This window comes from Amborella trichopoda, chromosome 3 (assembly GCF_054954075.1).
Source record: "Amborella trichopoda isolate Santa Cruz 75 chromosome 3, AtrichopodaSantaCruz75HAP2 v2.0, whole genome shotgun sequence".
Taxonomy (NCBI): domain Eukaryota; kingdom Viridiplantae; phylum Streptophyta; class Magnoliopsida; order Amborellales; family Amborellaceae; genus Amborella; species Amborella trichopoda.
The window spans coordinates 60,118,273-60,143,516 of NC_142338.1; the positions used below are offsets into that span (position 1 = coordinate 60,118,273).

Here is a 25,244-nt window from a genome sequence, read left to right on the forward strand (position 1 = left end):
AATTCTAGACTTAGTATACTAGAAGACCCTAGAATAAATCTAGTAAATGATGAAGAAGAAACTTTTGTAATGTAGGAAACATTATGTAGTTGGAAATTACCTAATATTAATTTGAAAAACATTTATAAAATAAGAACATTTGATTTTAAGACAAAAACTACTATGAAAACAAAATAAGAAAACTATTTCAATGTAACTAAATCTATACATAGGATCCTTACAAGTAGTCACAATGATGTCAACTCAACAGGGTTTAAATGCCCCCGTTTTGTAAGGTGTGATAATGTCGAACTTAAGGTACTAAATCCAAAAAAATTCTTGTACCTTTATTCTAAATACCTGAATTCTGCTTACATGGGCCACAATATGTTACTGTAAAATTAAAATAATTCCCTAGATAAAATCTAGGACCTCTAATTTTTTCTACCAAGAGAAAGTTTTTTCCTACCAATAGAAATAGAAACTATCCAGGAACTTCGAACTAACTTCCACCATAATTTTTAGCATAAAATAAGTTCGTGCAAATTTACTGAAAGTAGGAAATAATACTGAAAATTAATTAAAACTACTGGGACGACTTACTGAAAAATGCTTAGAGTTACCCGACCAAGACTTGGCACACCCCACACCCGATTCCAAGACCGATGACGCACTATAATTCCTTTAGGTGAAATTTTGAGATATGGAAGATTTGTAGGCAATACTTCTTATTCTAGGGTTTTTAGAGAGCTAAAAATGAACTAGGATATATAGAAACCCTATGAGAACAAATTAAGACTAAATTTGTGAGTTGATCTCTCTCTAGGTTGTGCTTCTCCCTCCTTTCTTCAAAATACAGCAAACCCTTGCTCTAGGGTTTCACTAGAGCATCACTTCTATTTTTTCCTTTTCGGTAACGTGATACCAAAATAAAGCCACAAAAATAGAGGAGAGAGGGTGGCATGCCTCCCCAAGGAGTAAAGAGAGGGGTGGCACGTGACTTCAAAACAACTCTTGAGAGAACAATTTTGGCGTGGAGAAGAAAGACAGTAGGTGTGTGGGAGAGAGAATCTTTTTATGGGAGAAAGCGAAATCTAATAATGAGAGGAGGTTAATATAGCTGTAAATTGAAACAGGATCTATCTCCTACTTTGAATAGGATTCCAATCTATGTATGCCTTACCATATTTCCAGCTTGACCTTTAGGATAATTAAGAAATTGGTAGGGTGAGAGAGATTTAATCAGAGTCCTCCATCCCACAAATCAGCCATCATGATTTTGGGTGGAAAAAAAAAAATGTTATCCCTTGATATTTTGACCCAAGTCCAACTCCTATTTAAATTTAAAATATAATCAATTTATATCATAGATCTCCCATAAGGATAGGAAACCAAATCTAATTTGAATTAGATTTTTTATCTTAACTTATTTAAAAATTTGAAACAAAAATTGGAGCATGCCCCTTTTGCCTAGAAAAATGGAATGCTACTTATTCCCTTTAAAGTGGTGCACACATGTGGGGTTGGATCCTTGGTCGCACGTTTGTGGAGTGTCCTTATTGTTGCTAATAAGTAAAGTTAAAACTTAAGGCATATGATAATCTACACAATAAACTGAGAATAAGAGAAGGTGAAAAAGATATCTTCAAAATAACAAAAATAAGAGAGAAAAAATGTATGGATCTAAACCATATTAAATGCATTAAGAGTGAGGATTAAACGGTCTTGGTGAAGGATTATGAGGTCAACGAAAGGTGGAGAGTCTAATTTCAAAAATTATTAAACAACAAACACAATGGGAACATAGTGGTGAAGGAACTGTTGGCACAAGTGACGGCGGAGTTCATAAATACATTCATAAGATTAGGATATCGGAAGTGAAAGAAGCTTTGAAAATGATTAAGATAGGAAAAGCTTTAGGACCAGGTGGTATCCCGATAGAGGTTTGGAAGAGTATGGGGAAATCGGTATTGACTGGCTGACAAAACAGTTCAGCAAGGTGTTGAGAACAAAAAAAATGTCAGATGAATGTAAGAAAAGTATTGTGGGACCTATTTAAAAAAACAAAAGAGACATATAGAATTGTGCAAACCATCGTCGTATCAAGCTTATGAGCCATACTATGAAGCTCGAGTCATTAAGCAACAACTAAAGGATGGAACAAGTGTATCTGAAAACCAATTTGGTTTCATGCCAGGAAGGTCAACAACTGAGCTATTTTCCTACATAGGCAACTGAGTGAGAAATTTAGGGCGAAGGTCCAAAAACCTCCACATGGTCTTTATTGATCTAAAGATAGCTTATGATAGAGTACTTCGAGATTTGATTTCGTAGGTGTTGAAAAAAAAAGGTGTCTCTAAACACTACATCGACTTGGTGAGAGATCTATATGATGGAGCGCTAACTAGTGTACAAACAGAGACGAAGAGGGAGTTTTCAGTGATAATAGGTCGATATCAAGGGTCAACATTGAGCATGTACCTCCTAGTCTTAGTTATGGACGACTTAACTAGACACCTACAGGATAAGGTACCGTGGTGCATGTTGTTCGCAGAAGGCATAGTTTTGATTGATGAGACCCGAAATGGCGCTAGCACAAAACCATAGAGAGATGCTCTAAAATCCAAAAGTTTTAAAATTAGTCAGACTAAGACAGCGTATAAGGAGTGCAAGTTTAGTAAAAATAGTAGTAGAGACGAGGAAGTAGTCAAGATTGATGGCATGGAAATACAGAAAAGACTGCAATTTCAATATCTTGGGCCGATAATCCAAAAAAATGGAGAGATCGAGGAAGATGTCACACATAGAATTAGAGCTAAGTGTGCCAATTGGAGATGTGCAACTGCAATTTTATGTGATCGCCACATAGCAATGAAGCTGAAGGGCAAGTCCTATAGGACAGAGGTGAGATCAGCTTTGCTCTATGGGACGTAATATTGAGCTGAAAAAAAACAATATACCCATAGAATGAGTGTAGCGAAGATGAGGATGTTGAGATGGATTAGTGGCACGACAAGAAGGGATAGATTTAAAAATGAATCTATTCGAGATAATTTATGTGTGGCACCAATAAGCGATAAAATGAGAGAGAGTAAACTTAGATGGGCTGGCCATGTAAGGAGATGACCAAGTACGGCACCTGTTAGAAGGTGCGAGTTAGTTCAAGTCATTGTTTAAAAAAAAAGGATTGGTGACCCGAATCGGTGTCACCCATACCCGTATTGGATCGGTGTTGGATCCAAGAATTGGCCGAATCGGCAATTTTTGTCCCAAAAGTTTTTCAAAAAATCACTATAAATCTCTAAAAATAGTGTTCTTTCAGTTTTTAAAAGGCATTGAGTGGTGCATTATGTACTTTCGTAACTTTGCAAAAATAAGTGAATACTGCGACGTTTTCCTTTTTTGATGTATAATTAATAAATAAAATACAATATTTGCTTATCAATATACAATTATTAATTATAATAAACACGATTCAAGAATTTTTATATAACAACTTAATACAATTCAAAATTATATAAAATTTTTATGGGATTGTATGTAATGAGACCATTTACCTTCGGTACAGGGATGTCACAGTTACTTACAACCATTTGATGTGAAATCTGATAGCTTGTATATGTCACAAAGTTCGAGAATATTTCTTTTGAACTTTGAACTTGGTCAGTGAAATAAATGCAGCCACCAACCTTCACATCCAATGGTCAAGATTAACCATGACCACCTTGTACCAAAGGCAAATGGTCTCACCATATACTTTCTCAATTTTTATTGCTATATAAAATAAGCTATTGTAATAATAAAAAATTAACAGTAAATTATTTGTTAAATGTATTTATAACAATAAAAATTTCAATCTAGCAATAACAATTTTAACATAATTATACTAAATAAGTTAACAATTTTTACATAATTATATTCGTTCAACATATAATAATATTAATTTAATTTTAATGTGATCATATTCATATAATTAAAACTTTATAATAAGTGACTAAAGAGAGAGAAACGCTAAGATATTTGCAGTGAGGGTGGTCATGGGTGGGGGTACAGGGGGGGAAGAGAGAAAGAGAGATATTATTGCATTATTTGAATGGGAGGAATCGGCCACGAAAATTTTGCACATTTTTTTGTTGGGAAAGTATATGATGAGACCGTTTACCTTTGGTACAAGGTGGTCACAATTAATCTTGACCATTGGATGTGAAATTGGGTGTCTGCATTTATTTCATTGACCAAGCTCAAAGTTCAAAAGATTTTTTTCTCGAACTTTGTGACACATCCAAGCTATCAAATTTCCCATCGGATGGTTGTAAATAATTGTGACCTCCCTATACCAAAGGTAAATGGTCTCATTGTATACAATCCCTTATCTGTTTATGCGTTCAAATTTCAAAAGTTTGTTGTACTCTTTGCAATATCAATTGCCCTTTGCATAAACAGATGGCTTGTATATAATGTTCCTTATGATGTTACTTATTTTAGTCTTCTTTCTTTCTTCTTTTTTGGGCTACAGTTCCTTCATGTTATTTGAATGGGGGGAATGGGACAATTGTCCCACATCAAAGAGGTATTATATGTTCATAGTCTATAAAAGGGACTCACAAGTGGTTTATGTATGCGCATGTGAAGTGTGCAGGGGTTGGTAGCTGAGCTGTGGGAAGGAGTAGCCCCACCTGATTGCTATTCCCTTGAGGTCAAAGTGTGCCCCTTGTTTTGTAAGAAATTTCAAAAGTAACCCATCTTCCACGCAATCCAATTTCATACCCTATCCTCCAAGCAATCCTGTTTCATGACGCCAGATGAAGTCGGAATCGATATAAATGACATCATCCAGTGATTTTTGGAAAAAAAAAAGGCTGAATCTTGTTTTTCACTGGATCCGAGGCGGACTTGGCAATACCCGATCCGGATCGCCCGATTTCGGATCGGGTCACCGATTTTTAGAACACTGGTTCAAGTGGAAGGACTGAAAAAGACAAAAGGTAGGCCCAAAACGAGGTGGTTGAAAGTAGTCCAAAAAGATATGGAGACTTGTGGCCTCATTGAGAACATGTCATTTAATAGAGCAGAATGCATAACCAAGATTCATGTAGCCAACCCCAATTAATCGGGAAAAAGCTAAAATGATGATGATGATGAAAGGCACTCCACACGCCCCAAAAACCATGATCCAGTAATTTTTTCTTATCCAACCCAACAAAGACTCGTGACCCACAATCTCAGAGCAAGGGCTCATGATTGGCTTATCAAAGTTGGATAATAAACAATGGGACCATGATCCTGAAATGTGGATTTCAATTCCCCCTTTAAGAGTAGGTCTAGCACTTGTTACTAAAACACAAAAGGGGCCCTCTATGCATATGTACACGTATCCCTCCATAGGGCTTCATCTCAGGAATATGGTTGTCATGTGTACATGCCGTGCGAAAGTTTGTTGAAGCTTTGGCCCCTACTCTCACAGGCATACAACTGCACACAGCAGACCACACAGTTCTCCTGACCTACAAACATGATCCATGGGCATCTCTTCGACCTCAACAAAGGATAACCCACTGCAAATCCTTATCGGTTGTGCCATATGCCCAAGGGTAAGGATTTTAACATGACCAGGTACATAGACCGCCCAACCCTTAGTCAGTCAACATACACACTCCCACCAAAATACATATTCCACTACAAAATATCATTTTACAAGTTCTCTAGGCCATTAAAGGCCATTAAAGGCCACAAAAACCCAACACGTTTTAATTTGTGTCCAAGACAATAGGCATCTAAATTTCCAAGACTCTAAAGTATGAATTTTGTAGAATCTAACCTCTATAATAGTCCAGTATTACTTTGATTGCTATCCCAATTTTATCTGGATTTTAGACGACACTGACCTTTAAAAGGTCTAACTCTTACTTTAGAAATCAATCTAATAGAAGGATCAAAAACTTTTAGCAAAAAAATACAGAATTTATTATATGAAATAGCTTAAATCCAAACAACTAGCACATAGATAATAAAGGATACATTACTCTATTGAGTCAAACACTATGGGAACACAATGTTAGGAGGAACATTTGACATAATAGGGGGTGGAGCTCATAGTTACATTTCCAAGATTAGGATATCTGAAGAAAAAGAAGCTTTGAGAAAAACAAAGATAGGAAAGGCTTTCATACCAAATGGCATCTCAATAGAGATTTGGAGGTGCATGGGGCAAATCAGCATATGTTGGCTTACCAAGGTGTTCAACAAGGTGTTTAGAAAAAAGAAAATACCAAAAAAATGGAGAAAAGTTAGTGTGCTACCTATTTATAAGAACAAAGCAAACATACATAATTGTACAAACTATCGAGGAATATAACTTATGAGCCACACTATGAAGCACTGGGAGAGAGTGGTTGAGCAACGTCTAAGGCGTGAAAAAAGTGTATCAGAAAACTAATTCGATAATCCAGGTAGGTCAACTATCGATGCCATTTTCCTCAATAAGCAACCGATTGTGAAGTTTAAAGCGAAGGGAAAAGACCGCCAGATGGACTTTATTAATTTAGAGAAAACATACGATAGGATTCATAGATATTTAATTTGGTGGGTGTTGGAAAACAAAGGAGTTACTAGAGGTTATATTGACATATTGAAAGATATGTACGAGAAAGCGCCATCTAGTGTGCAAACAACTAGTGGAGAGACAAATCAGTTCTCAAAGACAATAGGCCTACATTAGGGGTCAGTGTTGAACCATATCTCTTTCTTTTGGTTAACGACGACTTAACCAGGCATCTACAAGATGAGGTACCGTGGTGTATGTTTCGTAGATGACATAGTTTCGATCGATGAGACTAGACTAGATACGACGTCAACGCAAATTAGAACGCTAGAGGGATCGTTATTTTAAAATGTGCCACATCACAATATATGCGGCCACATGATGCACTATGCACACAGAAAGGCATCACATAGGGGCGCATATGCGCTTTTGGGGGATGCATCGCATCCCACTGCCTATGCGGCCACATGGCGCATAGCGCATATGCACCGCATAGCATATGGGCAAAAATAATGCCCACCAATATGGGTATTTTGGTCATTTTCCCCCCAAAAGGGGGGGGGAGGGTTTAGGGGGGTATTAAACCCCCCAAACACAATAAACAGCCACATTTATGGTTGTTTTTGGATCAAATGAAGAGAGAAAAAAAAAGTAGGCGGAATTATTCTGCAAAACAATTGTCGAGTTGCTCTCCGTGTTGGTTGGGTGGTCGATTGGAATTAGCTTGGGCATTGCTTTGAAGAAGTTTGAGCATAGCTTCGAGGCTTTCAAGGGCCAAGTTTGTAATTGCGACAATGGCTTTTAGATGTTTATGAATTATGATAATATGATGTCTCCTAATGCCCTTCTAAAGAGTAACTTTCCAGTTTCCAGTTTCTACTTTCTAATGTATTCTAACAGAAGATTCAGAGTCTCCAAAAAACTGATAATATTGGAGCTAATGAATAAATTAGATACCTACCATCAACTCCATTTTTTTTTTTATGATTTAACCAATTTTTAAGATTTTTTTGAAATTTTTTATATTCATTGACCACATCAGGGTGATGCGTCTACATCTAGACTGCATCAAGCCGCATAGCCACATCGGCCCCCCGACCACATCAAAACCGCATTCAAAATTTTAAAACACTGGGAGGGAAGCTCTAGAATCTAAAAGTTTTAAAATTAGCCGGACTAAGAGAGAATATATGGAATGCAAGTTAGTAATAATATGAGTAAAAACAAGGAAGTAGTTAAGATTGATGGTCATAAAATAAGGAAAAGATATTATTTCCAATATCTAGGGTTCATTATCCAAGAGAATGGAGAGAATGAGGAAGACGACACACATGGAATTAGAGCTGGTGGACAAAGTGGAGATATGCATATGATATTTAACGTGATCACCACATACCATTAAAACTAAAGGGGAAGTTCTATAAGACGGCAGTAAGATCAGTCGTGCTTTATGGGATAGAGTGTTAAGAAGTCAAAAAACCAACATATCCATAGGATTAGCATAGCTGAGATGAAGATGTTGAGATGGTTGCGCGGCAAGACAAGAACGAATCGAACTCGGAATGAATATATATAAGGGAACTTAAGTGTGGCTTGAAATGAGAGAAAGTAAACTAAGGTGGGCTGGCCATGTACAGCGTAGACCTAAAACAACACCAGTTAGGAGGTGCAATTTGGTTTGAGCGAACAGCTCTAAAAGCGCAAGGAGAAGGCCTAAAAGGCTTGAATGATGATGATGGCAATGATTACTCTATTGAGTTCAATGAATTTTAATAAAATTATAATACCTAAACATATAAAAATGGAACGAAGGCTACCAAATCATTGAAAATTATTTCCGATGACTACACACAGTAAAGAACAAGAACTAAAGAAATTTGAAATAGAATCTATAAAAGAACTTAAGAGGAAATGTCAAATTTTCGTTTCGAAAAAAATTCCAAGAAGAGAATTGATTTCTCTAGACTATCTACTTCAGAGGAATTTTCATATAACAACATTAAATCTCATAGTCCTATATGGAATAGTTCTAGTTTATAGTCCTTTAGGAGAATTAGAAACATTTTATTGTAGCACCTTAACATAAAAATTTCCAATAGATCAAGATATGTTAAAAACCAAATTTAATTCAAAATTAAACAAAATAAAGATAGCTTTTTTTTCTTCTAATCTTATTTATTTTTTAGAAAGATTCATATATATGAGGTCGATAATCTAGGATAATGGAGAGAAAAGGGAAGATGTCGTACATGGAATTAGAGCTGGTAGGAGAAGTTGAGATGTGCATCCGGAGTTTTATGTGATCGGAGCATATATCGATGAAACTCAAGGGGAAGTTCTATAAGATAGTTGTAAGACCAGCCATACTTTACGGGACAAAATGTTGGGTGGTCAAAAAACAACATACTTATAGGATGAGTCTAACTGAGATGAAGATGTTGAGATGGATGAGGGGCAAGACAAGAAAGAGTAGAATTTGGAATGAATAAAATCAAGGGAAAGGTGTGGCTTCAATAGGCAATAAGATAAGGGAAAATAGACTCAGGCGGGCCGGCTATGTGCAACGTAGACCTAATACAACACAATTAGGAGGTGTGATTTGGTTCAATAAAGGCCCTAAAAAGGCAAGAGAAAAGCCCAAAAAGACATGGATAGAAGTAGTGAGAAAAGATATATTGACTTAGGGTGTTGTTGAGGGTATGGCTCTTGATAGAGCAGAAAGGCAAAACAGGATTCGTGCAGCCGACCCCAAATAGTTGGAATAAGGCTCAGATGATGATGATGATTTTTGAAAAATATTCAAAGACATGCATACTTCTTTTAATGGTTTGGATATTGGTACTTAATAGCAAGTAAACTCAAATACAATACAAAAAACTTAAAAATCACGAATTATTAATCAAAACAAAATAACTGAAGTAGTTCATCGCCCACATAGACTTTGGTTATAAACCAGGAAAATAACATCTTCGCAATACCTATTAAAGACAAAGCTAAATGGATATCAAGGCTAAATCAATTAGCTGAACAGCAAAATTATAGTAATATTTATTTAGAAACTATAGGATCTCAAACAGATAGAATATAATATAGAATAAACAATTCAAAGGAAGAATATAAGCCAACAGAAAAAATATAAAGAATAAAGGAAAAGAATTATTTCAACAGTTTGCCCCCAAACCTAAACCTATGAGAAATCTTGGCCTAAAACCTCTAGCTATTATGGCCTTTTATAGCCTCAAACTTAACTTGAAAACGAACCATTAAAATTTTCTTGAAAAATAGACATATTGACCAACATCAAATTTATTCCGGAGGATTCTTTGGTTTGGTTAGGAAAGGGAAGTGCTTCAGTTGCTTCTGCCAAATCAGGGGAAGACTTCAAGTTTACTTAAATATTATAATTAATAAAAATATAAGTAAATAAGAAAAAAAAATATTAGAAATTAAGAAAAACTCGGAAAAATAATAACTCAATTTGATGAAGAACAGCTGAATAGAATAGATACAATTGTGGTGAACAAGAACTGGATATTAACGATTGAATAACTCTAAAACAATTCAAGGAGCCACATCTTTCAAACAAAAAGAAAAATTCTTCCTAATTTCTATGAAGGGATTAGAGAACCCTAAAATCCCACCATCTCGAATAGTTCAATTTGATGATTTGAATTTTGAAAGAGGCAATTAAAAAGTGAAGGGTGCAACAAGAAGAAGAATAGAAAAAAATAGAGTTTGTGACTGAAAAATTAAAAAGGCCTTTTTTTTCCTTTTGGTGAAACCTGGATATTTTTTGGTATTTATAATATTTGTGGTACTTATAATAATTTTCCAGGTAATATTTTGATAGCCTATCCTTTCACTTTTCGGTTCAAAGTTGTCGTGAGTACAACAAAAATACTGCTCACGCCCTTCTTCAATTGCCCATAAACACTGTAGAAAATCACAGAATTTTCCCTTACAATTCAGTCGAACCACACTTCTTGCTGGCTGAAGATGCCTAAGAGGACCAAATCAAGCCAAAGCAGCAGTACCATTCATTCTTTACAGCCTAACAACCTGGGCATCTTCGACCAAAGAAAAGCAAAGATGCAACATTGATTGAGACATCTTAATGTTTTAAACCAAGCAGCAAAAACAGGCAACAACTAGAACATCCATGGCCAATTAGTAATAAAAATCACAAAGCCTGATACCAAATTGAGTAAATATTGAGCTTGCGATTCATATGTTAAATTTATCTCGATTACAAAATCATTTTCTTAAAAACGAATCGACAAGATTATTACGCGTGAAAGGTATATGGACAGAAATCTAAAATCAGACTGCCATGTGGCCATCTTATCCAAGCCGTAGTTCGGCGAGTAGGGTCCTCTATGACTAGAGAATCATGGTGGGCCCAAAGCTGGCATTCACACTCTGGCCACATGGCATCATATCATTGTGCACAATGAGGTACACGCCACCATTGTGACATTGGATACAAATGGACAACCTATAGAATAGATCTTGTTCAAATAAAGTCCTAAAATTTCGCTAAGCTTGCGGAGCTTTTGGGGTTACCCCACCTATTGAATTAAATTCAAAGAACATAGGTTTGGGACTATAGCTCGATGGTTTTTATAGTCCTATTGATAGTATGAGTACAGAAACAATATGTCATGAAGCCTAATTCTATGCTCTAGTTTAAGAAATTCTACACTAAATCACTCACTTACAATACATTATCTCATTTTCTAGACCACTTAATCATGCCTCAGCAACTTCCATAACCTTAGATTTTCCCTCTCTTCTTTTCTATGCCTTTGTCTTAGCTTTCTTCTTTCCTCCATTTTTTCCTCAAAAGTTGGTGGTTTCTTGATAATTCCTTTTAAATGCTTTTTGGGGTGTGGTAGCATATAATTGAATTAGTACATCTTTTTTAAAGAAATATTAAATTACTACATCTTGCAAGAAACCTTGTGTAAAAGGTCTTAGTGGCTTCTTTTCTATTGCTACCAGAAAGCTCTATGTTCTACCACGCAATCCACATTGTCCTACACATTTTGATAGGAAGTGGCCAACCTTCTCTAGTTCTCTAGCTTTGTTCTTGTGTTATAGTGCTTGGCAATATTTGGCCATAGCATCAACACAATATACAACACAAATAAAGAAGGTCCACCCTAAATGCTACCAAAATGCACGTATTGCTTCTAGCAGCAATAGAAAAAGGTTGGGTTTATTTAAGGCGGCACCTTACTTGAAGAAGTTAGGTTGCGATAGTCTATACCATCAATTTTAATTGGACGGTGTAGATTTGACACGTCTTTTAAGACAGTGTCAAATTTTGTCTCAAAAGACGTGCCAAATCTACACCATCCAACTAAAATGAACGGTGTAAAACACCACAACCTTACTTCTTCAGGTAAGGTTATTGCCTTGTTTAAGCGATATTTCCATAGAAAAATATATCACAAAAATGTATCAATGCAAGAAAACCATTAGCAAGATGTAGTAATCCAAAATTATGTTACCACCATCCAAAAAACCATCAAAATAGATCATCAATATCTTAAGAGGAGACAAGTGAGGAAATAAGGAAGCAAACACAAAGAAATAAAGAAGAGAAATAAAAAAATTTAAGGTTGAACGAGCTCCAGAGGCTTGAAGAATTAGTCACGAAGATGAAATGTTAAAGAATAGCAAATGAATAGCTCATTGTAGAATTTCTTAACCTTCATAGCACGATATTTTGTACAATTACTCCTACTAGGACAATAACCATAGATTTTATAGTCTTGTGTCAAAAGTAAATATTCTTTAAAATCAACACAAGGGTTGAGGTGATGGCACAAACCCAAGCTAGCTTAGCACGGAAAATATATATCTATCTATATACATAAACATGTAAGGAAAAGAAAGTTAAGAACCCCAATCACTAGGAATCTATCATAAATCATAAGAACTCTTTCTTGTGAGTATAAAACCTGATGAGTAAGAGCATGCGCCCTAGAACGGAAAGTACTACCAAATCACTTATCAAATTTGGACCACATCCATTGTCACGATATTTATCACATGGTGGAAATTTTCATGTGAACAACAACAACAACAACAGTAGCAACAACAACAACAACAAGAACAACAACAATAGTAATAATAAGGGAAATTTGTCAAAATACCCCTAAGAGTTGAAGTATTTAACATTTTGCCCAAATGTGATTATTCCAACTTAAGACCATGTATCTTTTATGGGTGTTAAAAGATATGGGTAAAGTGTTAAATTTTGTATCTCTCGTGGGTAATTGATAAATTTCCCTAATAATCATAACTTGGAGTATGCAACGAAGCTAGGCTTCTAAATTTCATTGATGATCTACATTTATAGTTATTTGAAAAATTAATAATCATAACTTAGACGATGCAATAATGCTAGGCTTCTAAATTTCATTGATGATCTACATTCATAGTTACATTTCTTATACATGAGAAATTCCTTTATAGAAGAGGGAGAAATAAAAAAAAAAGACAAACCCTAACAGGCTAGCAACACAAATACAAATGAGACGATAAAAATGTAAATAAAAATGTATCAAGTATAGAAAACCGATAATACCATTCACAATTCAACCATTCTAAAAAATTACGTGCAAAGGAAAAGACAAAGCAACCCCTTCGTAAAATCAAGTGAAAATTATGGATACCCCCCAATTTGTACTTTCTAGGCATCTTCCCCCCCAATACTTTTGATACCACACTATTAACCCCAAAACTGTTTTTTCTTTTTTTTTTTTTCCAACCACTCCCCCCCCCCAGTACAAATGTTGACATTTTTTAACCCAAATACCGTCTTTTTACCTCATTTCTCACTTTCGCTAAGTTGGTGCGAGACCGGTATAATGTGAACATTAGCAGGTCCAGCACACAACTTTTACCTAGCCGATGGCTCTATGTGCAGGACCGACAAATGTTGGGCATCACGTTGTGAAAACATGGGTTAAATGCGTGGTATTTTGGTCCCAAAAAAATAACTTTTTGATTTGGGAGTAGTTGAAAAAAAAAACAGTGTTGGGGTTCATAGTGTGGTATCAAAAGTGTTAGGAGGTAGGATGCCTAGAAAGTAAAATTGGGGGTGTTTCTATAATTATCCCTAAAATCAACAGTACTCTTGCATTCCAAATTGGTAATTGCTTAAAAATCTAAAAAATGATGAAAAATCAAAGTACAATAACCTAATAAGAACAACATTAATCCAAGAAGTAAATGGGTATGGTTAAACGAAAACCCTAAAAATATCTGCATTTTATGGGATTGCAGCCTCTAGAAAAATGTGAACAAAAATAAGTAAAAGCATTGACGTAAAAGAGTTTAGAATAATTCAAAGGATATGCATTAAGAGAGAGCGCTCACCATGAGAAATTGGGGTGGGGGGAGGGGGAAAAAGAGAGAGAGAGGAGGAACAGTAAACACCAAGCAAGCTGAAAGAAAGGGCTTCGAAACGAATGAATAATAATATGGAGAGAATAAAATTGAGCAAAGAGAGGAACATTTTCAAATGTTAAAAAATAAATAGATTAGAAAAAGAGTAAATAGTAGTAATTCAATTAGAAATAGAGAGAGGAATAAGATTGAACACAATCTCTCTCTCTCTCTCTCTCTCTCTCTCTCTCTCTCTCTCTCTCTCTCTCTCTCACACACACACACACACACACACACATTGTGTGCCCTATATACACATCTTTTGAATTATTCTAAACACTTGTTCAAATTTTTTACTTATTTCTCTACACATTTTTTACTTATATCTCCACACAATTTTGTGAGGACCCAAATCCCATGAAGTCATAATTTTCAGGGCTTTTATTTTCTTTAACCAAGTGCATTGACTTGTCAAGTTAGTGCGTTCTTAATGGTTCCTTTGTACTCTCAGTTTTCTGATTTTTTAGATTCCTCAAGAATTTGTCATTCTCAAATGCAAGACTAGAGTTAATTTTACAGAAGGGCTTGTTTCATTTTCTTCTTAGCATGTAACTTGTTGACTATGTATTAAGCCATCTAGGTTTGAGACATTTTTCTAATTTTGAATTGCTAGCATGCCAGGGTTTCTCATGTTTGTTCCATGAAAAGGATTTCCTATGTTCAATAAATGTAACTGTAATATGCTTCCACATTATTGGGCAATCAAATTATTACCATTGTTGTTGTTGATTTTGTTGTTGTTGCTGCTATTGTTATTGTTTAAACCATTGGTCATAGAAAAATTTCAGCCTTTGATAAATATAGAGACGACTGATGAGGTCCACATTTAATAAGAGATTTTGCACTACTTTTTTCTACTAGGGCCCAGCCCAAGCTCTTGAGAATAGAGACAAAGTGACAAACAGTCATATGTTTATGAGCAATAAACAAGGTGGCATTGATGTTTGAAGAAGCTATCATGTTAGCAAGTCCAGAAATTCAGCAAAAGGTAGTAAGGGATAAATGGCAACATTTCCATGAAGCAGTTTGATGACTTGATCACTTTTTGGGTGCTTAATGGTATCTTCCGTAGCCACCCAATTAATACTAATTTTCAGAGTCTACATTTCTTTTTTCTTTTTTCCTTTTTTTTTGGGTAATTCAGTGGGGAAGACAGGCCCCTACCCGTTTTTTTCAATAGATTGGGGAGTTACATTTTGAAAGTGTTAATTGGGGGTGTCAGCGGTAGGAATGGATACCACGATGTGGTAACTGGGTGTGGGGAGTCTACATTTCTTTTCGTATTAATATAATCTTAGATTCCTAATGGCTCTCTAATACAGATCATTAGTTCCATAATTCAGCCTACGGATTTTCAGCCTAATAAATTGATGCCGCATATCCTCGAATATATTATGCAGTCTTGATGGACACTTATCTCTTCGCTTGGCCCTACTGATAATGTTGCTGGCATTTCCTTCTATTCTAAGCATTGATTTCCACTCCAGGTCTAGATTCGGAGGCCAGTTAGCATCACCCACACATCTGCCTCATTGACAACATGACTTTTGCACAGTGGCTGAGAAGGTTCTTAATAATCTACTTTGGTAGTCCCTTATTATACCTCCTACTGTACAGCCAGTGACAGAACCTGCACTTCCTTCAAAATTAAGGTTTATTAGTTCCTCTTATGGTGGTTCTCATGTGAATTCTTGCTAGTATTTGCTAATGTAGATATCACTATGCTTTCCCATTAATTCTCGAAGTCTACCAGTGAATATCCATTGTGCTCTCTTCTTGCGTTTGCCCCCTCTATAACCATCATCCTTTGTTGCTCCTTTAACATATCAATTTTCATAATTCCATCTTTTGGCATTGACACACCTTCTATTTCTCTTGAACTACAAACTCCATAAAGTTGCTAACACGAACAACCTCCAAACTGTTGATCTCTTTTTCAGCATTGGCCGCCAGCTGAACCATTAAGTAATGAGTTGTGTTACTGAAGGCTGCAACTTCCAAACTAGGTCAAGAGCTTAAAGATATATACCCATATCTCATCTACCCATGGCAGTGCAGGAACAGCTGTCTTATTGTTTTGGCATCACTCTTACACATCAAGCATATGTTTGGTTTATCAGTCCTCAACTTCTCCGATGGTCAATAGAATGCAATTTGTCAAGTCCAAACCATTGCAAAAGATCAATTCTAAGCAGCCCAACGCTGTTTATCATACCATTTTCTTCCAGATATTTAGTGTAGACTCTGTGCATTAACTTAACCAAGAAATCACCCTTGAGATCTTGGGCCATAACTTCATCTTCTCTTTCGAGCCTGATAAGGAAGTCCTCCAACCCTGCTCATAAACTCATGAAGGCTTCACCTTATTTCACTTTTGGGTCTCTTCTAAAGCATGGTGACCAGATAGTTGGAAATCCCTCACCTACCATCAGTCATCCATGAATGACTCTGGTACTAGATAGCGCATACAGTTAAGGTTATCAGATACTTAAGGCTTGCCCTCCCATCCAAACCTCCACCCAAAACCTTGCACATTTGTTATTCCCAACTTGGAGTCAAGATTCCCAATGAAAGTAGGTATGTAACTATTGATCCCTCACCATCCTACAAGAGCCTACCCCCATTTGGTTACTATCTCATAAACCACCCATCTCTTTCTTGCTTACTTTCAACAACTTCCTTTTAAAGCTGATTCAATTGTGTGCCAAACCTCCATAACCATTAAGCCAACAATTATTGATTCATTTATTGAACACTACTTACATAAGCTTTCCTATCTTACCAAATGGAACCATGAAATATTCCATGGGCATAGGTACATGTGGCAATGTCAGACACAGGCATCCGTGCCAAAGTCCCTCATGCCATGATGAAGAACATTCGTGATTCGTGATGGAAGGCAAAAGGGTTTCTCCAAATATGAGAAAGAGACGAGGGAGGTGCGCGGCTAGCAAAGGGAAAGAGAATGGAGGCATGAGCAAGTGAAGGGACTAGGTTTGAAAAGAGGAGCCCAGAGTGGAAGGAAAGATAAGGGAGAATCCATTTCAAAGGCTTACTCAGTCCCTTTTTGATGATTTTGCATGAAGCATCTCAATTAGGGAACTCCCAATGAGTTAGGTCTGCCCTGAGTGTTCGATCATTGAATTCCATTAATGCATTGGTCGCTAAGATAGCACAGTGTTTCATGTCATAGAATTCTGCCTCACAATTTCCTACTCTATTTACTTAGCAATTCGTGGCTAATGGTCGAAACTTAGGGTTTAGAGGAAAGAGACAGACTTAGACAGCTTTCCTGCATTTGATTAGTCTTTGCATCAGCGAAGAAATATGTTAAAGAACAGGATTAATGGATGAATTCAAGGACATGTTTTAATGTGTCTCCTATTTCTGATTTCTGTGCCATTTCATGGTGATTATTACAAAGAATTCTACTTTTTTACGTCATCTTTTTGCGGAGAGATTATTTTATTGATTACAGGATGAGATAATTCGTTGAATTCCACATTTTCATCAGTATATTTGTAGGAAAATTTATTTCTTAAATTACAGAAAGGGAGAGTATAGCATAGAGAGTACACATGTTGAAGGTCTTTAGAGATTGGAAACCACCCTAGTTTAAATCATCAAATGTAGGTTATTGAAGATTGGGAAAAGGGTTTATCGGATGCCTGGGTAACCCCTTCAAACCAGCTTTCTTCTTACCCTATCACGAAACCAATGGGCCTATTCACCCACTCACTCCCACCGTTCTACCCGATCTCCTCTATCTCCAGCATCCATTAATTAGACCATGATGTGAGCAAATAATAAAATACATCACACAATATTCTTAGAATCCAAGCATTTAACCAACTGCTCAACTGACACATCAAACCCAATAAGTCAGCAAATTTAAGTTGGGTTAACCTGGCCCCACACCCATGCAGTAGCAAAAGCTCCGCGTACCATGGGGGCTGAAATACAATGTTACAATAATATGGAGGAGAAAAGTAATATTCAATCTATCAAACTCCTCTCGAATTCAGATCTAGTCCTGGAAACAAATTCATCAATGTAGAAACAGAGAGCAATATGGAAATTCCTCTATCCATATCTTCCACCGCACTTCGAAACCCAGCTTACAAATAAATACTCCAACAAACTCCTCTATCCATATCTTCCACCGCACTTCAAAACACAGCTTACAAATAAATACTCCAAGAAGACAGAGTCCACATTGTCGCATCATATGCCTTCCCCATATCCACTTCACCAATTATCACTCTTAGCTCCTGTAAAAGATTTTATCCAACCTCTACTAAAAGCACTTGGCAGGGACAATTGTGGCCCTCAGCACCCACATGAAAAAGATCTACAGTAAGATAAGCATTAGGTTTCTTTCAACTCAATTGATCAAACAGAAATTTTGGATTCACCCTTCCAAAACACTTTGATAAGAACCTAACCTAGGACTCCAACAAGAAGTTTCCCATGTATGAAAAAAGACCAATTGTCCAATAATTTACTAGTAACCAACAAAAATTACAAGGAAATAATTAGCCACTAAAGACCCTTGACACCGGACTAGAAGATCTTTCACAAACACAATTCTCGCATTCCTACCCCAAATTTTCACCAATAAATATGTTTGTTTGGATTCCCTTCGTATCTGAGTCACGCAAACCATAAATAATTTCATAAACAAATATGAAAAAGTGAGGATGTAAAGTCGCAAAAGCACATCTATCCAAAAAAAAGACTAGCAAGTAGCCGAGAACAAGATAAGAAAAATACAAAATCTTACTTGTAACGTTCACAGAAATGCAATGCCATCTCTCCAACTGCACCACCACTGACAATAACTTTAGCACCCGACTCCGCTACAGCTCTTATGAGCTCCTCAACTTTTGCTTCCTCAGTTTTCGCGTAATTCTCAAGCTGTACAAGCATGATGCAAAATAAGAATCAATATACTTCCCATAGCTACAAGGATAATAGCAAGAAACAGGCTCTTAACTCTTAACTAACACAAATAGTTCATAAGATTTTATGCTTGACCAAGAAGATAAAGAATCTAATTGGCATATTCAAACTTCATATTGACTAAGTCAGGAGCTACTTCAACCATAAGTAAATCCTATTGTTGCAACTTGGAATTCAGCCCCCTAATAATCTGTAAGAGGTTTACAAGTAAACAGGTTAAGAAATTTCCTTTTGTCGCCTAGTTATAGTCTATGGATAAGGTGCAAGTGCTGTAGCCTTATTTAAAAGAAAAGAATCATACCTTCCCCCAAAGTTAGAAGTTTATTCAAAACTAGACGTTTGAATTCGGGGTGATTTCCGAGGACAAATGCATACCACCAAGGTGGAATTGTGAAAAATACTGCTAAGTAAAACAGAAGAAGGAAGAGGGTGAGTAAGCTAGATGATAAGGGGAGGCCTAGGCATTGAACGGAATGGCGTCATTTACCTAGTTTACAATAAATTAAATTTTTTGCTTAACGAAAAAGGCATTGGACAACAGGCATTTAAATAGCAGCATGCAACATTGAGATTGAGATCAACAAAGGAGCACCTATAGGTATAGCATCAGCTAAATGTCAACATCTCACAGCTGAAGATTTGGCAAGAGTAAAGTCAGTGAATGTCTGAAGTGATCCATCCATAGAGGCATGGGAAGGAAATAATCCAAGAAAGGCAAGAGTAAAGTCAGCGAATGTCTGAAGTGATCCGCTCACTCTAGAAAGGGATGCACGAAACAGGGTAAGATTCGCGAAAATTATGTCGAACGATGCAGATAAGTTTATATAAGAGTTGCCACAATGCCAACAAAAAACTTGGGAACTATTTTACCCCAAAAAATGCATGCAAAATTACTGAAAACACATTGGAAATGCTTAGAGAAATAGGAGGAAATGCAGGGGTGCCAGAACATAAATGGCAGAAATGCTGGTGAAGTAATAACAACCATGGGCGTTGACTAGTGATGATCATTACAACATATTTTCTTTGAAAGAGATGGCATAACATCAAACTTTTCTAGTAGTTGGTAAAACATCAGAATCAGAACTGGAGTCCCATCGAAGAAGTCGCATTATGCTGGTTCAATCAGTTGGGCTGGCAATCAAACTGGGTTGGACTGGATAGGCCCTCTCTTCAGTTGGACCTCTGGTCAAGTTTTCATACCATCATCTGATATTCCTTTGTAGGGCCACTCCGGATGAAACAGGCCAGCTACCTCTTCAGGCAGTTGAACCTCTGGTTCCACTGTTCTAAATAACAGTCAGGATTGGCTTGCAGGGTCTCTTTCAGGTGATATTCTGGGTACATAAGGATGTATTATTCTAGATACGTAAGGTGATATTATGGAGGGATTGGCTTACAGTGGAAAGTAAAAAAAAAAAACCATTAATTGATCACACATATCAACTCTGACTGAATAGAGAGATCTGAACGTTAAAATTCCAAGAATAACTATGTCCCATGTTCTAGGCAAGCATGTATGTGTAACCCAACCTCTTCGTGTGGTACAAGAGAAAGCTGAAAGTTAAAAGCAAAATAATGAGGACAACCCAAAATCCAAAGCATCATGACAATGAGTACATTCATCTGCACTCAAACCATAAGTAAAAAGTGTGTGCAGAACAAATATTATCCAATAGCATACATTACACAACAGAATTTTTCCTATTATTTAGTATTTGCAGTCATGCATAACACAGGTTCCATAATTCAAGCCTTTAAACTTTAAAGTTCCACTGTTTCCAACACAGCAAGAGGAAGATGCAATACATTGAATATTCACTAGCATAAGCCATGCTTCTCGAAACTGACTATTAACTTACCCTGCAATAAAGACTTTGTCCATGAAATAAATTGAACTTAAAAAGATGTGAAAGAAAACAGTGTAAGAGGAAGAGAAGAAAAGGAGCCAAACACATGAGAATTGCATTGAGTAAAAGTTGCATGGATACTAACAACGTTTATAAGCTGACATAAATCACCAAATTATAGATAAAAGGAAGAGAAGACAAGCATAAGTAAATTGTGCCAAAATAACCTCCTCTGCACTTTGAATAAGAACAGTTCCCTTTGTATCGGTCGCAGATGTATCAACTCCTCCAGAAAACACTGCAACCTACAGAAGAAAAGGAAAAAGGAAAAAAATGAGATTTCATGAAAGGGGACTAAGATTACTTATAGAGAAATACAAAGGAAATGCAAGGACTTTTTTCCTTTTTTGAGAAGGGAAACGCAAGGACTTCAGGCAAACCAAAACTTGATCTACACATCTATTAGAACAATAGGTCAAATTTACTAACTTCCAACTTTTTGTTTTTTTAATCATGTAACCTTCAAGTGTTTTGACACATAGCTTAGTAACAATGCTACAAACAGTATTCCTTGTGCTCCTTAAAGCATAAATTTTTTATATTTTATGCACTAGTTTCATTTTCAGATTCACGAAAAATAGTCGATCAGAAGAAATTTGCACATTCATAGCCATCAGACCTGCAATTAAGTCTCACTGCTAGAAATGCACACCTTAATCAAATAACTAGCTTAGCATGAAAAGAAAAGAAGCAGGGCACATTCATAAGCATATTAAAAACAAAAGCATAGTAACTTAGAATCTCATATTAGATATTCCACTTAATATGCATATATGTCTTGATTATAGGATATTAATATACAATGAAGTATGAAATATGACAGCCAAATTATCTGTTTCAATAGAAAATGATTTGTGTCGATTTATTCTATTTTGCCATAGGATTCTGCCCAATCTCCTAATTTCCCTGAGTTTTACATATTGTTTTGTTAAGATCCTCTTCACAGTTATTAGATGAAAAATCCTATACATTCATATGGCAAATCACAGAAAAAAAAAGAGACTTCAGTGCATGCTCCAACAACCATGACTTAACAAAATAGAGAACTAATACACAAATGACAAATTGAACATTTTCACCTGATGAGGGTATGAATTGCACAAAATGTAAAAAAACCATAGTATTGGCCAATAAAATGAAAAAAAGGCTCCAAATAACATGAAGCCTATAAGAATTTTCTTGAAAATATTTTAAGGAAAATTAAATAGCAAAGCTCATCTCAAACCTCATATGATGAGGATATCTGACATCAAATTACACAAAAGTAAAGAAATGTAAAACCCAACCAGTCAATATCAACCTGAATAACTTTGATTTGATAATATACACGAACCTTGGCCTTTTCCACTCTTTTGATAGTCCCAACAGCATCATTTTTCAGGACCATTCCACGAATAACTAAGCAATTGTGCAATCCTCCTCCCAACAACTTTGCAACACGGACATTGTCTACATTAAAGTTCATTGGGTTCTTGGGGCAGACCTGGATACAAGCCTGGAAGCACATGCAGTCCATCTTAGGAACCCTAATCAAACCTAAAGAATGAGAAAGAGAGAGAGAGAGATATGGGAGGGGGAGTGTGAATGGGTGTGCATTGTGTCTGTGTGCACGCACGCACGCGAGAGAGAGAGAGAGAGAGAGAGAGAGAGAGAGAGAGAGAGAGAGGAGGACGAAGGAGAAGAAGAAGAAGAAGAAAGTCCCCAAAAAAAAAAATAGAATCACACTACTGACATCAGCAATAAGAGGGCACAATATTTCTTCTTGCCCAAATTGCTTGCTAGCAACAGCAGCTTTCATTCGGGTAATAACAGCATCCTTGTCCCTTACATCCATGTTTTCCGAGCCCTTCTCCACCAACTCATCTAAAATCTCAATTGTCTGGTCAAAAAGACGAAAACACTCATGAATGACACAAGGACAACTACTGATCCAAAATGCCAGTTGTAAATGTCTGTCTGGATCTGAAAGAAGCTCTGGCAAAGAAAACTTCATTTCATTGGAGACAAGAAGGAAAGCAAGTTAACTATTCAAACCATAAAGAAAGCAAATAACCTTGTTGATAGCTTTTGTATAACCACTGATGATTTCACTTGGGTGAAGTCCCATCCTTATAAGCTCCTCACCATTCCCAAGGAGCTCCCCAGCAAATGATATGGTCAAATTTGCTCCATCTCCAATTTCTTCTTGCTGTGCTTTGCTAGCTAACACCAAAATCTTTGCAGCAGGATGCTGAACCTCAAGTTCATTCACTATTGTTGCAGCATCATTCGTCACGAAAAGCTTGTCCAAGTGATTGATTACCATTTTATTCATGCCTACAACAAAACATAGTAAAGAAGCCCTACATAAGCCATGTACGAAAGTTGAGTTCTATAACAGTGAATGTTCAACAGGTGATATCATCCCATTCAATAAAAGCATTGTCAATATATATATATATATATATATATATATATATATATATATATGTGTGTGTGTGTGTGTGTGTGTGTGTGTTTGTGAGTGTTAGAACACTAAACTAAAAGACCTTTGATTCACTGAATTGAAAGAACAGCAGATTATCGGTCAAACATGCTGATGATGCATCAAACTGCACATTCTGTTTTCCCGACATTTCCCTACTGAGCTTTACACAACCAAAACAAATATTATCACCCACAGACAGTTAGAAGAGGACGGTGTTTCGGATGAACCTTGAGCTAAGGCACAGTAACGTAGTTTCAAAACCCAAAACTCTAAGGTGTTCAGAAAGCTGGATAGATATTTCCCGAAAAGCCTGAATCAAAATGGAAAATCCCAAAGCTTAAGAAATGGTAACCTAATCACCTCATCAGAGAAAAACTGTGGACTAATTACCTACACAGATGGAAACAAATATGAAATGAACAAAATGGACTTCGAAAGTTGCAGGAAGAAATCTACGACAGAGGAAACTGATAAATAAATTAAAAACCATACCATTTGGTCCAAGAGAAGTTCGAGTGATGGCTGATAACTGTTTGCAGGCATCAATGTTCTTAAGAACTGCTTCATCTAAGCCAGAGAGGTGCTTGTGCCCTTCTTTGAGCATGGCCTGAATCCCATAGGGTTGCATATGGAACCCCATTTTTTCTCTCAATATATTGAAACCCTAGTTTTTCACCTGCTCAAAACCCTATTCCTTTTCACAAATCAGAGCCTGAAACCCTAGTTTTCCTTTCCCGCCCAACGACAGGAAAGTGACGACCCTGGTGTGCCTCTTGTTGAAACCCTAATTTTGTAGCAGAGAGAAACTCAAGAGTCAAAATGATATATTTTGCTCTCTTTAAAAAGTTTGAGCACTTAAGAACACGCCTTTTGAGGGATTTCTCTGCAACTTCTTTTTTCCAACAAATTAAATGCTGAAGAGCACTCACGAGAAACTTGCATTAGAGTATTTGAAATGCGCTTCCTGATGTCCGGAATTAATATCGATATTGAGCTTGTAAAAGCATCATGGGTTCTTTTAGCGTGATCCAATGACCACATGAGATGTGTGCTCATGAGGCTTATCACCGTTAATTATGTGCGCTCATGAGGCTTGCCACCATTGATCAATGGATAATTTCTTTTCTAACAACCCTTCTCATAAAAACAAGTCCCGACCTCATTTCTTTGCCGAAGAAAGAATAAAAAAACATTATGTTCGAACACTTCCAAGTGTGGATCCAAGGGTATTTTAGTTAAGGGTGCGGAGCCTACCTTCAAATAATGTCGAGAAATATGGTTTCAATACTTATTTTTAATTTTCGGTATAAAATTTAGAGCTTCATAAATAGTGTAGATCGATCAGATCTATGAAAACTTCAAAATCTTAAAAATTGTAGGTCAAAAAATTAGTTACAAGATGCACTATTTCCAAAACTTGAAATCTTTTTTTTCTCATATCCATACGTCTTGATGTCGGGATGATGATATTTGAGCATCAAAGCAGCCTCTTCTGGCGAAAGTTTTGACGTCGCTTGTAATTTGATTGTTTAGAGCCTAGGCTCTATATAAACTTTTCTCTTTAGTTAAAATATGAATGCGGCAAATGATTAAACTTCGGTATAAAAATTGGAAAATACAATACTATTTTTTAATATTGCCAAATATATTATATTTATATAGAAATTACCCCAAAGCATAACTTCTTTTTTGATGTTTAACACATTAAGGGCCTGTCCGGATGTACTTGAACTGGTATTTTATTATTTCAATAAAATTATTTTTGATAATGAATTATCCTTTGTTTGGTAGTGTTCATCATAAAGTTATTCGAGATAAACTTATGGTCAATCCTATGTACTAGTTTGTATTTTAAAAAAACTTTTTTTATGTTAGAAAAATTGTTTCATGCGGCCTGCACCACATTTCTACATATGTGGTCTAGAAA

General features: G+C 36.3%; 1 protein-coding gene across 3 annotated transcripts in view; it reads right to left on the minus strand.

Annotated features, from left to right (window-relative positions):
* The window catches only part of LOC18421451 (TCP-1/cpn60 chaperonin family protein), a 33,492-nt gene extending 9,252 nt beyond the window's left edge, over positions 1-24,240 (minus strand). For 2 of the 3 annotated variants that reach the window (XR_016052028.1, XM_006826249.4), the window contains exons 1-6: positions 23,810-24,240; positions 22,904-23,166; positions 22,583-22,729; positions 22,184-22,345; positions 21,018-21,095; positions 18,762-18,895 (exon numbers count right to left, since the gene is read on the minus strand). Coding sequence is in view for 2 of the 3 variants with exons in the window: in XM_006826249.4 (XP_006826312.1) it covers positions 18,762-18,895; positions 21,018-21,095; positions 22,184-22,345; positions 22,583-22,729; positions 22,904-23,166; positions 23,810-23,957 (932 nt within the window). In the remaining variant the exon portion in view is untranslated. Of the gene's footprint in view, positions 1-10,420; positions 10,588-18,761; positions 18,896-21,017; positions 21,096-22,183; positions 22,346-22,582; positions 22,730-22,903; positions 23,167-23,809 lie in introns of those variants that run through there. The other variant, XM_088861879.1, reaches the window with a different exon arrangement.
* Between the last annotated feature and the right edge of the window lie 1,004 nt (positions 24,241-25,244).